Source organism: Protopterus annectens, chromosome 4.part0 (assembly GCF_019279795.1).
Source record: "Protopterus annectens isolate FY-2018-M chromosome 4.part0, PAN1.0, whole genome shotgun sequence".
NCBI classification, from domain to species: Eukaryota; Metazoa; Chordata; order Ceratodontiformes; family Protopteridae; genus Protopterus; species Protopterus annectens.
The window spans coordinates 7,226,748-7,241,689 of record NC_056733.1 but is presented as its reverse complement, the minus strand read 5'-3'; the positions used below and the strand labels follow the sequence as shown (position 1 = coordinate 7,241,689).

The following is a 14,942-nucleotide window of genomic DNA, read 5'->3' as shown; positions in this document are numbered from 1 at the left end:
GGGCTCTGCTCTAGGTCTCTTTTCTGGGGCTGAGAGGCCCTGTCTGGGTGAGATTGGGATCCCCTAATTAAGGATATTAAATCTTCTGCCAGAGTAAGCATTTGTGAACTAGAAGTGGGCCTGAGTGAGTGTGGTTTAACAGGCACTGATTTAGCTGATTTGGCTGCTTTAGCCCTGGCAAAGGCCTTAATAGACATGGCTGCAGGAGGCCTAGCAGCACCACGTGCTGGGGTAGAGATATCCAAGGGATGGTGTCTGATAGATCAGTAGGAACCACAGTTGTAGGCAAAATTTCTGAGGCTGATTCAGATAAGGTAGCAGGAGCCTCAGTAGTAGTCATGGATTCGGCTGAAGATTGACCAGTTTTCTCGGTTTCGCCGAAACAGAGACACTGCATGTTTGCTTAACTGTGGTTTCGCCGAAACCGCAGACCGCGAGTGTCGGTCTTTTTCTTTGCGTTTTTAACAATTTGGGTAGTCGGAGGATCCGACGGCATAATGTACGCAAAATCTGAGCGAAAAACTGTTCAGCAAACTCCGATCGACGCCTAAGCGTCGTCGGTTGAAGGAAGCACAGGCCGAACAGGCTGCTACGTCGTGGTCTGGGCCTAAGCAAGGCAAACAGTAAGAGTGGAAATCTTTATGAGGTATTTGTTTCCCACAAGTTAAACAGTTGTTGACTTTTTCTGACATCGGCTGAGGCAAGAAAGGGTCCCCAACGGGTACTTAGCTTTTAGAAGTCCTCGTAGTATTCGGTAGTAGTAATCTCTGGATCTGACCGACCGGCACTTGCGAACAGCTTCTGCTTCGGCCACGGCAAGAAAGACTGAGGAAAATGGCGCCGGCTGATGCCTTTACACCAAGACCAGCAGAGATGACGTCGGGTGAGTGCGACATCAGCGCCGGACCCAGACTTTGGAATCCGGCCGACCGAAGGGCTGCCTGACGACAGGACAACCCATTTGTTATGACTGCAGATGCATCCATGAAGGACATCCAGAAAGGCACAATGAACCATTTCTTGAAATTTTGCTCTCAAACCTAGGTTAGAAATTTCACAAATCTTCTGAGCCATACTGTTTAACATAGCAAAAAGGAATTTAGTCACGTTGCCTGACAATTAACAGCCCTAAATGACAGGGATGCAGATGTATACACTTTTTTTTGCCAAACATTTGAAGGCTTCTGCCCTCTTTAGCACTCCGAAGAGAATTAGGAACAGGAACTAATTTATCTCCCTTCTACAAGTTCAGTGAAATAAACACTGGTTTGGGAAAGAAATAGGAGGTCAAACAGGATTTGCTTTTTCTTGGCTCAAAAAGCTAGACACAGGTCTCCTTGGAATAGTTGTCAGGCTAATGCATACAAGACAGGTTGTGCTAATCTTTCAGGAAAGCCGAAGGATACAAGACCTTTAACATTCTTGGTTATAAATCTTTGGGACCTTTCTAGTTGAGCACTATGCTTGTATTTGTGCATACTAAAGGGGTACTATATTTGATGATGGCCATGATAAGGGAAGAATACACAGGTAGGATGACTTCTTTGGCTCTTGTAGAGATCCCCTTGGTTATTAACTGTGACAAATAAAAGGATTTCCTAACTATAGTGGAAATAGGAGGACTTACTGAGAAAGAAAGTACAGTTGTGTACACTTACCATAAATGCAGACGTTCAAGTGTATTCACTGTTGCAGTCATTACATTTGGGTAATCCTGCTGGCAGGTTGCCCTCAGTCGGCCTGAATTCCAAAGTCCTGGGTCCTGCGTCAGCTGCTGTCTCCCCATCCCTGACGTCAGGTCGTCCGGGGTGGAAAAGAAGCGGCCAACGCCATTTTCTTTAGTTTTTCTTGCCCCAGATGTCAGGTGCCCCCTGAAAGGGTAGCCAAAATTTATATATATATATATATATATATATATATATATATATCTATATATATATATATATATATATATATATATGTATATATAAAAATACATGCACCAATGTAAGCTTTACCTTCATCTACAAGCAAATACACCACATAGGTTGTATAAATCAGAGAAGGAAGGATAGATTCCATCAGAAGAAAGGGGGATGGCGGGTGGGTAACCTGGACTGCAACAGTGAATACACTCGAACATCTACATTTATGGTAAGTGTACACAACTGTACTATGTTCTTCGTGTTTCACTGTTGCAGTCATTACATTTGGGTAGAGTCCCAAAGCTATGGTTAGCAGGCTATGGCTAAACAGCATTAGGAGCGGCTATGAGACCTTGCAGAACTGCAGTGGCAAAGCCTGCCCTGGATTTAGAGTAGAGTGGCAGATGATAGTGCTTTGTAAAGGTGTGCACTGAACTCCAAGTAGCTGCCTCTAAAATGTCCTTAGTTGGTACTCCCTGGAGAAAAGCTGCTGAAGTGGCTGCAGCTCTGGTGGAATGTGACCTAATGCCCTTAGGCACTGGCTTGCCATGGTATAAGTAGCAGAAATGAATGCAGTGGCCTATCCACTTTGAAATAGTCTGCTTTGAGATAGCCTTTCATTGTGATCCTGCAGCATATGCCACTAGTAATTGCTCAGCCTTTCTGAAAACTTTTGTTCTGTCCAAGTAGAATCTAAGCTGTCTGTGTACGTCCAAAGAATGCAGAATCTTTTCCCCCTTGTTCTCTGGATTTGGATAAAAAGATGGCAGGTGAATAGTTTGGTTAAGAGCCACACTGGACACCACTTTAGGCATAAATGTTGTTTGTCCTCAGGGAGACCCTGTCAGGATAAAAAATGATAAAAGGTTCCACAGCCATGAGTGCCTGTAGCTCTGACACTCGTCTTGCAGAAGTTATTGCTAGGAGCAGAGCTGTTTTCCAAGATAAAAACTTTATATCAGCAGTAGCTGCTGGCTCAAAAGGAGGCAGGGTGAGTTTTTCCAAGACATAGTTGTGGTCCCATAGAGGCATCGGTGATCTCCTTGGAGGCCTTAAAGTTTTGGCTCCTCTGAGGTACTGTTTTAATAAGGGATGAGAAAAGATTGGTGGCTCTGTATTGTAATGAGCCGAAATGGCAGAGGCATGAATTTTAATAGATGAGAAAGATAGGCCTTTGTCCAGCATCTCAGTTAAGTATTGTAAAACTGAGGAATATTTGGCACAGCTCTATCTGTTCCTTGTGCCTGGTTCCAAGCACAGAATATCTTCAATTTTCCAGCATAAGATTTTCTAGCACTAGGCCTTCTGGCTTCCAAAATGACATCCAATACAGCTTTGCTGAGAGGTGTGTTTTGTAGGACTACATTATCCGCCATGCTGCCAGGTTTAAAGTCCTGAGTTGGCTGCGCAGGATCGGATTGTTTTGCTTGGACAGTAGATGTGGTACTTGAGGTAAGGGTCCAAGCTGGGCATTGAGACAAGCTCCTTAATATTGGGTACCAGTGCTGGCGGGGCCAGTCTGGTGCAATCAGTATCATCCTTGGCTTCTCCTGTCTGACCTTTAGGAGTACCTTGGGGAGGAGAGGCAGAGGGGGAAAGGCATATACTGATATGTTTTTCCAGCTGAAGGATAGGGCATCCACTTTCCATGCTTGCCTGTGATAAATCCTTGTGCAGAATCTCTTTAGTTGGTAGTTGTGAGGGGAGGCAAATAGATCTATGTCCGTGCATCCCCATTTCCTTGTTATCATGTTGAATACTTGTGGATCCAGCTGCCACTCGTGGGGATCCATGAGGTTTCTGCTTAGATAGTCTGCCAGAGTATTTTTCCTTCCTGGCAGGAATTGTGCCTGCAGATGTACTTGGTAAGTCAATGCTGTGTCCCACAAAGTCATGGCTAGTCTGCAAAGGGGGTAAGAATGTGTGCCCCCCTGCTTGTTTATATACCACATGACCGTGGTGTTGTCTGTTTTTATCAGTAGTTGTCCTGGATGAAGTAGGTCCTTGAAGGCTGTCAGGGCATTTTGAACAGCTAGCATCTCTTTTTGATTGATATGCAGATGCATTTGGTTTGAGGTCCATGTTCCCTGAATGAATCTTCCTGCCATGTGGGCCCCCCAGGCATAATCTGATGCATCCGTTGTTAGTGTCTGCCTGGCGGGGGGTAATGTGAATGGCTGTCCCTTGTTTCGGTGACAAGCCTTTGCTAACCATCAAAACTCCTGTTGCAGGCAGGGAATGAAAGTAATTATAGTTTCCAGGCTGTGGCAATGTTGAGTCCAAACACTTTTTAGGTACCATTGAAGTTTCCTCATATGCAGTCTTGCATATGGAATTAGTAGGATGCAGGATGCCATGAAGCCCAAAGCCTGCAGAATTTTTCTTGCCGATAACTGGGCCTTTGTTGCTAACATTTTGAAATAGGTAGTCAGTTGCCTTTGTTTTTCTGGCGTGAGATAAGCCATCTGGGCAGTTGTATTTAAGCTTGCACCCAGGAATATGATTTCTTTTTGTTGACTGTGTACCCTAGGCATGTTAGAAGTTTTTTCACAAACGCCAGATGCTGTAGAAGGGTGTCCTTGTTCTCTGCTTGAATTAGACAGTCGTCCAAGTAAGGATATATTTGTATTTCTCTTTGTCTTCAGAATGCAATTACTGGTGCCAGGCACTTTGTAAAGACCCTGGGCGCAGTAGATAAGCCAAAGGGCAGTGCAGAGAATTGGTAATGCATTGAGTCAGCCTTGAATCTGAGGTATCTTCTGCATATTTGTCTGACTGGGACATGCAGGTATGCCTCTTTTAGGTCTAAAGTTACAAGCCAAGCGTTCTTGCCCAGCATGGGCAAAAGCTGCTGCAAAGTCAACATTTTGAATTTTGGAATAGCCAGGTATGTGTTTAGAATAGATAGGTCCAGTATTGGCCTCCAGGCTTTGTCCTTTCTGCGTACCAAGAACAGTCTTGAGTAAAAACATTGTCCCCCGCTCTTGCTCTGGCACTTGTTGGATGGCCCTCATGTCCATGAGGGATGAGACTTGTTTTTGTGCCTCTGCCCATTGAGGTTTTGGCAGATCTGGCCAGCCGTTTGCCTTTGGCAGGGTATGGAAATGGAACTTGTAGCCTTGTGACACGATATTTAGAACCCAGTTGTCCTGGGTTATAATGTGCCAGTTTTGAGAAAAAAGTGCTAATTTTCCCCCTAAGGGTGCTGCCAGGAAATAAGTGCTTGGAACAGGCAGGGGGAAGTCATTGGGACCGTTTCCTGTAAGGTTGTGATTTGTCTTCTCCACTTTTGAGGTAGAAGCCCCCCATTGCTTTGACATGTATGAACCTTGCGTCTGTGATCTGCCTCTAGGGCGTCTGGGTCTGCCCCTTTGAGGTCTGTCTGACACAGGAAAGGACCAATTCTTTGTTGGTCAGTGTCTACTAAACCTAGGTGGCTGTACTTGTAAGAAATCTTTGACAGTTTGCATAGATTTAGTCTTGTCCTCCATTTTCTTTAACACCTCTTCTGCCTTAACACCAAACAAAGTATCATGCTGTAAAGGTGCATCTAATAATTTAACTTTAACATGATCAGGCAGATTTTGTTCCTTTAACCAAGCATGCCTTCTAATTACAGAACCTGTAACTGCGGCCCAACAGGAGGCCTCTAAAGAATCAAAACCACATTGCAAAGTATGCTTTCCAACTTGCTCAGCTGCATGCAATATATCCTGCATTTCCTTGTTTTCTGCACATTCAGAGTTTAACAACATTCTTTGTTTAAGCAATGCCATGACATGTTGCTGATATTTAAGCATACGAAACTGACAGCTTAAGGCCCTTATAGCAAAGGTAGCAGATGTGTAAACCTTTTTTCCCCATCTATCCAGTGTCCTAGAATCCCTGTCAGAAGGGGTAGGGTTTTTTGCAGTGGAAGCCTTAACTCCCTTGGGACCCTGAGAAATAGTTTCTGGGTCTGCAGCAGGGTTTTTAAAAAGGAATTTATGTGAGTCAGGAACCCTGTAATATCTGTCAGGCTTAACAGGAGCTGGAGGTAAGGAGTCAGGATAAGGCTAGACTCCGACAAAACATCATCTACAATGTCTAACATAGGAGGGATGGCTGGTGGCTTGTGCTGAGGTAGTAACAGGAAATCCCTGAGCCTCTTTTTAGATTCAGAAAAATCTTGGCTCTCTTAGTAGAAATGCTCCCTCATGGTATGTAAGGTTTCCCCAAAAGAATAGTCCTCAGGAGGAGAAGCTGAAGGTATGGATTCTTCAGCATCAGAATCCTCATAGGGGGGGAAAGAATATTCCTGATCAGAAGAGGAATCAGAAGAAATGGAAACCTGATCTGAAGATTCATAGTCAGTCTCTTGCCTAGGCCTCTTATCAGGAGGGGGATGGGAACCCCTGATCAAGGTAATCAAGTCTTCGGCCATTTTGAGCATCTGTTTTTTGGGCATGGAGGCCTGTCCACATGGCTCTTGTGTTTGTTTCTTTGCCTTTGAAGGTGCTTTAGTCTTTGCCCTTGAAGTCGGTTTAATGTATAGATGTTTGGGTCTGAAAACACCCTCAGAAGCCGGTGCCTGCTCAGCGGCTCTGGACCCATCTGAAGGATTAGCGCCAGAGGCTCCAATGCCTTGAGTCTCCAGCGGCATGGCCGACTCCACGTGGGAGTCGGTAGTGGCCTGCGACTCCAAAGTAGCGGTCGTCAGGGGCTGCGAAAGCACCTCACTGAGAACCAGTGACTGGCTTAGGAGAAGCTTCGTCTGTTTTGGGCCTCAGTTGTCTTTCTTTTTCTTTGCGTTTTTTTGTGAACTCCGGTAGTCGGATGGCTTTCCACGACATATCTGGATAATTAAACCTGCTTCCAAAGTAGCTTAAAGCAAAATCATACTGATGCTTAATAGTGCATTGGTTAAATCTAGCACAAAACCGACAACCCAGAATTATGATCAGGCCCTGGGCAAGGAATACAGTAAGAATGAAAGTCCTTATGAGGTATTTGCTTCCCACAAGAAATACAATTATTAACTTTTTCTGACATCGGTTCTGGAGCAAGAAAAAAGTTTCCCCAACGGGGTACTTCGCTTTATAGAAGACTTCGGATCTGAAATTCAAACTCGAAAATCTCAGGAGTCGGCCGACCGGCACTTGCGAACTACTTCTGCTTCGGGCACCGCGCGGCAAGAAAGACTAAAGAAAATGGCGTCTGCCTCTTCTTTTATACCCCGGACGACCTGACGTCAGGGATGGGGCGACAGCAGCTGACGCAGGACCCAGGACTTTGGAATTCAGGCTGACTGGGGTCAACCTGCCAGCAGGATTACCCAAATGTAATGACTGCAACAGTGAAACACGAAGAACATTTGCCCGCATAATTACCCACATCTCTTATGACCTTCTCTGAAGAGTATAATTTATAACATAAGAGGTGGGAGAAGCTTTTTTGCCTAACTCAACTATACTGCACTTTTTCTGCATTTAACTTTAGACAGTTTTCAGTACACCAGGTACAGTATGTGCTTCTTGCTGTTTTGCATCAGTGGATGATGAGATGATAATACCCAGCTTACAGTCACCAGCAAACTTGGTTAACCACACTTGTGGAATTTTGGCTTGGATAACTACAAAATTAATATCAAACAAGAGCAGGCCTAGTACAGATCCCTGTGGCAACCCACTCATTACAATTTCACATTAGTAAGTGTTCCAGAAACTTTCACAACCTCCAGTTTGTTGGATAGCCAGTTTGCAATCCCTCAAACATATGGGTTTACATTAAATTTGTTTTTTTTTCCCAGTAACGTCAGCATGGGAATATCAGATTATACTACTGCAGTACATCAGAATTTTCATGTAGGATTAAATGGTTTTCCAGTGGCAACAGCCAGGCCAAACATTCTGAAAGATCCAGTCTAACCTTTAAAATCCAAAGGAACAGCACACATACTAATAAAGCTCACTGTCACGAACAGCTCTCAGTTGTACTGGAAAATACAACATCCATAATGTACATTTCCAAGTTGCAGACATCTGCTCAAAAACATTCTGCACATTCTATAAAGTCAGAAAAAAGACAGAAGAAATTCTAGACATGTTCTGAAGTGAGCATCCATTATACCAAATTTAATTAGACAATTCATCTGGCTATTTGCCAGAACAGGGTGTGTTGGGGGGGGGGGCTATTCTGTTAAGATGAGCTGCTTTAACAGCCAGCCTGATTTCAGGATCACATTATGTCCTCCCCCCTCCTCCTCACCTTCTGGAAAGAGCCATATAGTATAGCTAATTTGTCTTTTTTTCATTCTGTGCAGTACATTTCAACAACATAAAGCTACAAAATAAGACTTCAGCAATAAAAATGCATAATATTACCTTAAGGAAAGAAAGTACATCTTCAGAAGGCTGGATAAAGTTTCCAAGGCCAAGAAAACTCTCAGTACAACCCACATCACATTTAGGCACATCTTTGGAATGCAGTTCTCCAGATGCGGTTCCAGAATTAGACAGGTTATCTTCACTCTTGGCAGAAACTACAGCAATAAAAATGCAGATTAAAATAATTTCTTTGAAAAACAATACATATTCAGAGTTGCTTATAAAATAGTCACTCACAAAAGAAACCTCATTGCACCCCTTCTGCTTTTAATACCAGGCCCCCCTGAGGAAAGTATGTTAATTTAAAGGTGATAACATTTTTCTCATAAAATACTACCAAGCCAGAATACATTATTCCATGCAGGCACATGGGAGATGCACCTGCCCAGCTTATTGCACTCATTATGGAGTTCTGCTGTTAGAATTTTTTTTTAATCCATATTCATTCCAGCTTGGGCCATAGGGGAAGGTAAATTATACAGATTGCCTCTAGCAGGCAAAACCTGTAGCACTGGTGATGCTCCCATGGAGAATAAGTGGCTTGACATCTGATCAGAATCCGTCTCATGCAGCATATTTTTTGACAATAAATGATCTTACCAGTCAAGAGCTCTAATCATTACATAAATAACCAGACCAAGCATAGAATGTTACAAAAGAGAAGATTGTGATATCTGCAAATAGATCATTGTAGCTTACTTTTTTCTTTCAATTTTCAGGATTTACTGTTACATCTCTGAAAAATGTAACAATGATCATCACAAATAGAGTACACAAAGGTTTCAGCAGGAATATGTGAACAAGGCTTCACAAATTATATGAAAGTTGTATGGGATTTCTATGCATATTCCTGAATTTCTTACTCTGCCACAGTCTGTTTTAAATGGCAGTCTGCTCAGAAAAGAACAAACCCTATTCCTTTACTGGGGTGCCCTGGGACTAGAGACTATAGACTGGTTCTTATTAGTCAAATCATAAAATACATAAAATCAGTTGAAAGAACTTCTACACTGAATCACTAGCATCGGGGCTATCTTATTAATCAATGGACTAGAAGGACTAACAAAATGTGCTGCTGAAGGATAGTTACATAACTTTCCCCAACAATACATTTTTAATAAACTCTTAGTAGATAAGAAGAAACAAAATTTAAGTTAATGGAAAAGGGCTGGACAGACACGTGTCAAGTCTAACAATTGCACAACTGCCTTTTAACATAACCTACCCTCATTTTAAGACCCCTATCCCATGTTACTATGAAGGTTTTTGTGGCATAACAATCCAAGACCTACTTGATTCCTCACTGTTCTCTTTCAAAGCTCTTAAGTCTTTTTCCCAATGAATTCACTGCAGACAGTGTATTAAAACACAGAAAATATACAGTGTTCATGGGCAATAAGTGTTCATATATCATTATTTTTCAATACCTAAAAAAATGAAACTGATATAATGCATAGAAAAGTGGAATAAAATATAACGAGATTAGATCAGTGATGGCGAACCTATGACACACGTGTCAAAGGTTACGCGCCACAGCATTTTGGGTGACACACCAGCTTTCACCAACACCCAAGTTACCAAAGAAACTGAATAAACAAAAATATAAGAAATGTGTGACCCTGCACTTATCTATTAAAATTCAACAATAAAAAAAGTCATTAATTGATGTTAATCAAATCAAATGCAATGGGTTCCATATTTTTTCAGTTCAATTCAAAATTACTGCTACAAGTAGGGTCATTTTTGGTGCACTATTTTAAGACCAATTATTAGTGCGCATATTGATTTCTCTATTGTAAGTCACTGATTTTTATTTTACTTTTATAATACACAGCAGCACACATGACTGGACTATATTTTTTTAAAATAAATTAATATGTAAAGAATTGTTTCTCTTTTGTTCGGGGGGGTGGGGGTGGGGGGGTGGCACACACACCGGCAGAGTCAAGATAGGCATTTTCCAAATTTTTGGCATGCCAAGCCCAAAAGGTTCCCCATCACTGGATTAGATCAACCATCATACCAACATACTTCACTTAGGAAGCATAACAAAGAAAATATCAGAATGCCATTGCTTTGACAATCATACTTAAGCACCTGGGTTATACCAAAGGACACATTTTTACATTGCAAATACTCAAGTGACAGATTCCTACCTCTGGTGCTACTCTGAGGCTGGTATTGTCGCATACTGTCCTGTGTGCATGCCACCATTCTGTGTGCACTTTTATCTGGAAGCTTCACTCTATGATCTGCGTGTGTGCTTTTGTTAAACTGTTCTCAAAGTCTGTACACTCCTAAATCTGCTCTGTTGCAACTATATCTCACTGTAACTCATATCAATTATTGTCAAAGATTACAGTTCAAAGCTGTAATCTATGTACCCCATAGATGTATCACTACTGTTAATGCTTACAGTTTAAACTCTAATCACTGTATATATGTCACAGTCTCAAATGTGCGTGCCATCTAGCTAAGGTTATATCTGAACAAAGTCTTTGGACCACTATATTAAACTGATTAATAAACATACGCATACACACAAGTATGTATGCATAAATAAATTGCCAACATACCCAACTAGGTTGTGACCCATTTTTAGTTGAGGCCTGGGGAGAAACTGCATCAACCATCCTGATGCAGGAATGTAAATGTAACTAACATTTTTGGAACTTATGAACTTATCAATAAGTGTAAAACTACACCACACAAAAGTGAACAAGCAGTAATTTATTTTACCCATCAAAACATCACGCCTGGCAACAGATCACCACCATGTTTACACAACTAACTAGCACTACAGCACAATCATTTCATATTTAAATCAAGTAACAGCATCACAACCAATCCAGGAGATAAGATGGCAACAAGATTTAGTGAAAGACTGCCAGAAAATAAAACAGGACCTAAGGGCATGCAAGATGTTTTTATTGATGTTGGAAGTTGTCTACCTGAAGCCTTTTTACAAATTACAGACTCACTAAACTAGGAGAGCAGTGTTTTGCTGCATTTTTTGTGTCTGGTGTGTGTGGTGGGGTCAGACTCCATGTAGCTACCAAATTTCATTTGCACAAGGTTTCACCAAAACTATCTTCTAGTACTTGGAGCTCATATTCCTGGGAGGTTGGTACCTTTCAATAAAATGATGAGGTGATGGAAAGAAAGGAAGGTGCAAACACCAGATGGCACTTTTTTTTTTAAATTTTGTATTTAACTAGGGTAGGGCACTGATATACATAGACATTTTAAGACGTGGCCCAGGAGCACCATCTGGTTAAGCAACGTGCTCAGAGTTGTACAGTAGGCAAACGAAAGCTAAGGGAATCATATCCTGGACTAGAGGAAACAGCTTATTACCAACTCATAGCTTTAATCTGCACTAATTGCCAGACCAGAAGGCTGAACTGCAGTAGTCCATTTTTGGCTTAAAGCACAGCAACTAATAATCATATGGCCAAAGGTGATATGACCAGGGTTTGGAGGTGCAGACTAATTTGGCATACTCAAGGAAGAGGTGTTTTATCCCATTACATACCCAACCCTGAAGATATTTAATGCACAGAGGGGGGTTGGGAACTTAAAACAAAAAACCCTTTCCTTATCAGGGCTGGCCTCAGTCTGCCTCTTGGCTAACAACCTAAGAGGAATAAGTAAGCCATAGGGCTTGAGCCCTTTGGGGAATGAATAGCCATAACAGTGAGCAAAGGGGGATGGGCTTGAGGGTCAAGAGAAAAGGAATAAAAAAAGTGAGAGAAAAAAAAGGCAGGTCAGTTAAGCTTGCCATTTGGGGGAATTTCTGGATTCAGGTTTGCTTAGTTTTTCTAATCTGAAGGATTCAAATAAATGCTAAAATTTTCCAATCTACTTGGTTCCAAGTCAGTAAATAACTGAGCTGCCTACATACATCTTAGCCACCACAGCCTCCCTCCACTGTTTTAAGGAAAAAGACTAGCAGGTTGATATTTCAGTTCAGGCTCTGTCCTGATGAAAAATGGTGTAGAGACTGTACCATTACGGCCTGCAGCACAGAGATCCTGGATGCAGAGTGATGGCCACATGTAAAAGGGTTCTCCAAGATAACTTTAAAGAACTGCTGGTAGGTTATAAAAGGAAGGAAATCAAGTTTTACAAGTATGGAATGCAGGTCCCAGGATGGAGATGGTGGCTTCTTAGGTGTCCTCAGCTTTTGCTAAGGGGAGGAGGTACTGACAGGAGCCCACAGATAAGCAGACTGCAATTGAAGACAGAAGTTGGCAAACAAGGTGATTAGGCAATTGAGAAACTGTTGTAAATTAGCTTTTTCAGGGCAAATCTGTTAAGAATCACAACACACATTTTTACTCATAGGACTATCAGGTAAGCTGGTTCATGCCTCTGGTAGGCTAGATAGGACCTCAACTAAAACACTAGCTGAAGAATTAGGGTATTTGGCTTCCAGACAGTAAATGTGAGGCTACATCAGGGGGCAACATAAAATGTGAGATTAACTTTTCCCCATTTTTTTTGACTGCAGCAACAGTACAGGGAACTAACTGTGTGACCGCCTGGTACAGAATGGAGTTACCAGTGTAAGGTAAGACTAACAGGAAGGGGGTACAGTGTCAACACCAAAACTCACAGAAACCGAGTTAGCTGCCCCAGACTTGTTTGTATGGGTAGCTTGAGCGAACATGTCTACACCTGGAGGTTCCAATGCAAGTTAAAGATTCAGTATTGGGATTCTCCAATAGAGTTTATATTTACTTAAATTTGTGAAGTGGGTCCTTGACCTTTTAAGCTATTAATGGAGCAGTGAGGGGACATCAATGTATAAATGTGGTGTTAATACAATTAAAAGAGTTTTAAAAATGTATTATACATGATAAATGTAAACATTCAATAATATTAAAATATATAAAAATGTTACAAGTCCAGCTTCTTAAACAAGTCCAACAGGGGCAGTTATTCAAGCACAAGTGAAGAGGGATAAAAATCCTAAGACAGTTGACCAGAGTTTGATTAGTTACTCAGATGCTCGATGGAGATGGCGAGATGGATGGGCAGATCCATCCAGGGGGTGGGTGAAGCATGACGTACACAGTCACAATTCCTAAGAGGAGTGGCGATGATGCAGGAAGTCTCTTACTGGGTGGGCTTAATACTCATCAAGCCCTTGTCTGCTGGTAGCCCTCATTAGCAAGTACATAGAAGCATTCATTCACAGGGGCAGGGCAGTGCAAGTCCCTATAGAGATAAGGGTAGCCTGCAACCCCCACCCAGTGGTAGGATTGGGGTTAGGGACCTATATACAATAAAGCGTATTGATGCTAACATCTGCCTGACAGCCCCTTCAGATGCTGCTTAGTCTCCTGTAATTGTGGAAACCCGCCACTTCTTGGGAACAGAAGGGCTCAAGTCCAAACTGTGTGTGTGTGGGTGGGGTGCTTACTGAACAAGGAGGTAGAAGTGGAAAGAAGCATTAAAAGTTCCTGATGAAGTATATGAATTGATACAATTTTGTTTTGTGCATGGCTCCTTTAGCAGACTGGAATTAGATTTGTTAATGGTTCTTGTTTCTGGATTAGATTCCCCAGATTACAAGGGAATGCTCTATTTACTAATGACATTTAAGAAAGGCATTAAACAAATCAGTGTTTTATAGCAATTACTCATTCAGAAATATTAACTGTAATCTCTGATAATACTTATATTCAGTTATAAGACAACGAGAATCACAACACCCAAATAAAATAAGTTTAAATTAATACACATACTTGCAGGAACAGGCTTCTCGATCTGCTGGCCACCACCACCTCTAGCCCAGAACTGTAGATAAAGAACACTTTGCCTGATGTCACAGTTATTTACACTAAGAAGGGTAGAGAAATCTTTCACATCAGTCCTTATGTTCTCAGCCAAGCACAGCAACTGCAGATAGCTAGCAACATTAACCTGAAAAATAAAACAAGACATTTAAGCATGTTGATCTGGTCTCACTAAAATACTGCTACTCTTAAAATCTGCATTTTTCTGGAAAAACTTAACCTAATTATCCTGTTAGGCCAAAGCTCCACATGACACACACCTCCCTCAGACGCTGTTCTTACACTTCAGTGAAGCAACATCATGGCCTTTCCATCTAAAACTGGCATAACAGTCATGAAATGCAAAACTGTGCTTTAGTAAATACTTGTATACAGCACTAAAAAGCAAAATAAGGGGAACTAAACTTCAAAAAATGATTCTGAGCAACAGCCACAGCTTACCTGGGAAGGTGTTTTGAACTTTATTTCCTCAAAGTTAGCATCAAACAGCAAACCGAATGTTGTATCTAAACACAATTTCAAAGTAATGTGATTAATAATGAGTAATCTGTTAACACTTTCGGCAAAACAAGCAAGTTATAAAACTTGAACACTATTCAGTTTCTACCCTCCCTACATTCATCACACTTGGTGCCTCTTTTGTACATCTCAGAATACCAGCCCTTCCTTTAAGACAGATATCAGGTACTCACTCTTACTAAGATATGAACACAGGACAAGCCACTGCTTCAGCACCAGTTCAGGATTTTCATTTTCTAGTCTTCCCTCCATATCGTCATACTATTCTACATGTGTTGGTATAGAAGGCCCCATCAACGGCCCTTTTTGTCCTGCCAAAACACACACTTATTATACAATTCAAGACCATT

The 14,942-nt window shown here is 41.7% G+C and overlaps 1 protein-coding gene across 1 annotated transcript in view; it reads right to left on the bottom strand.

Moving 5' to 3' along the window:
• Positions 1-14,942, bottom strand: part of ATAD5 (ATPase family AAA domain containing 5) — a gene marked incomplete in the record, with an annotated part of 853,119 nt that overhangs the window by 98,174 nt on the left and 740,003 nt on the right. The window contains 3 exon segments of the mRNA XM_044068042.1: positions 8,267-8,424; positions 14,023-14,200; positions 14,515-14,579. Of these exon segments, the coding sequence (XP_043923977.1) occupies positions 8,267-8,424; positions 14,023-14,200; positions 14,515-14,579 (401 nt within the window).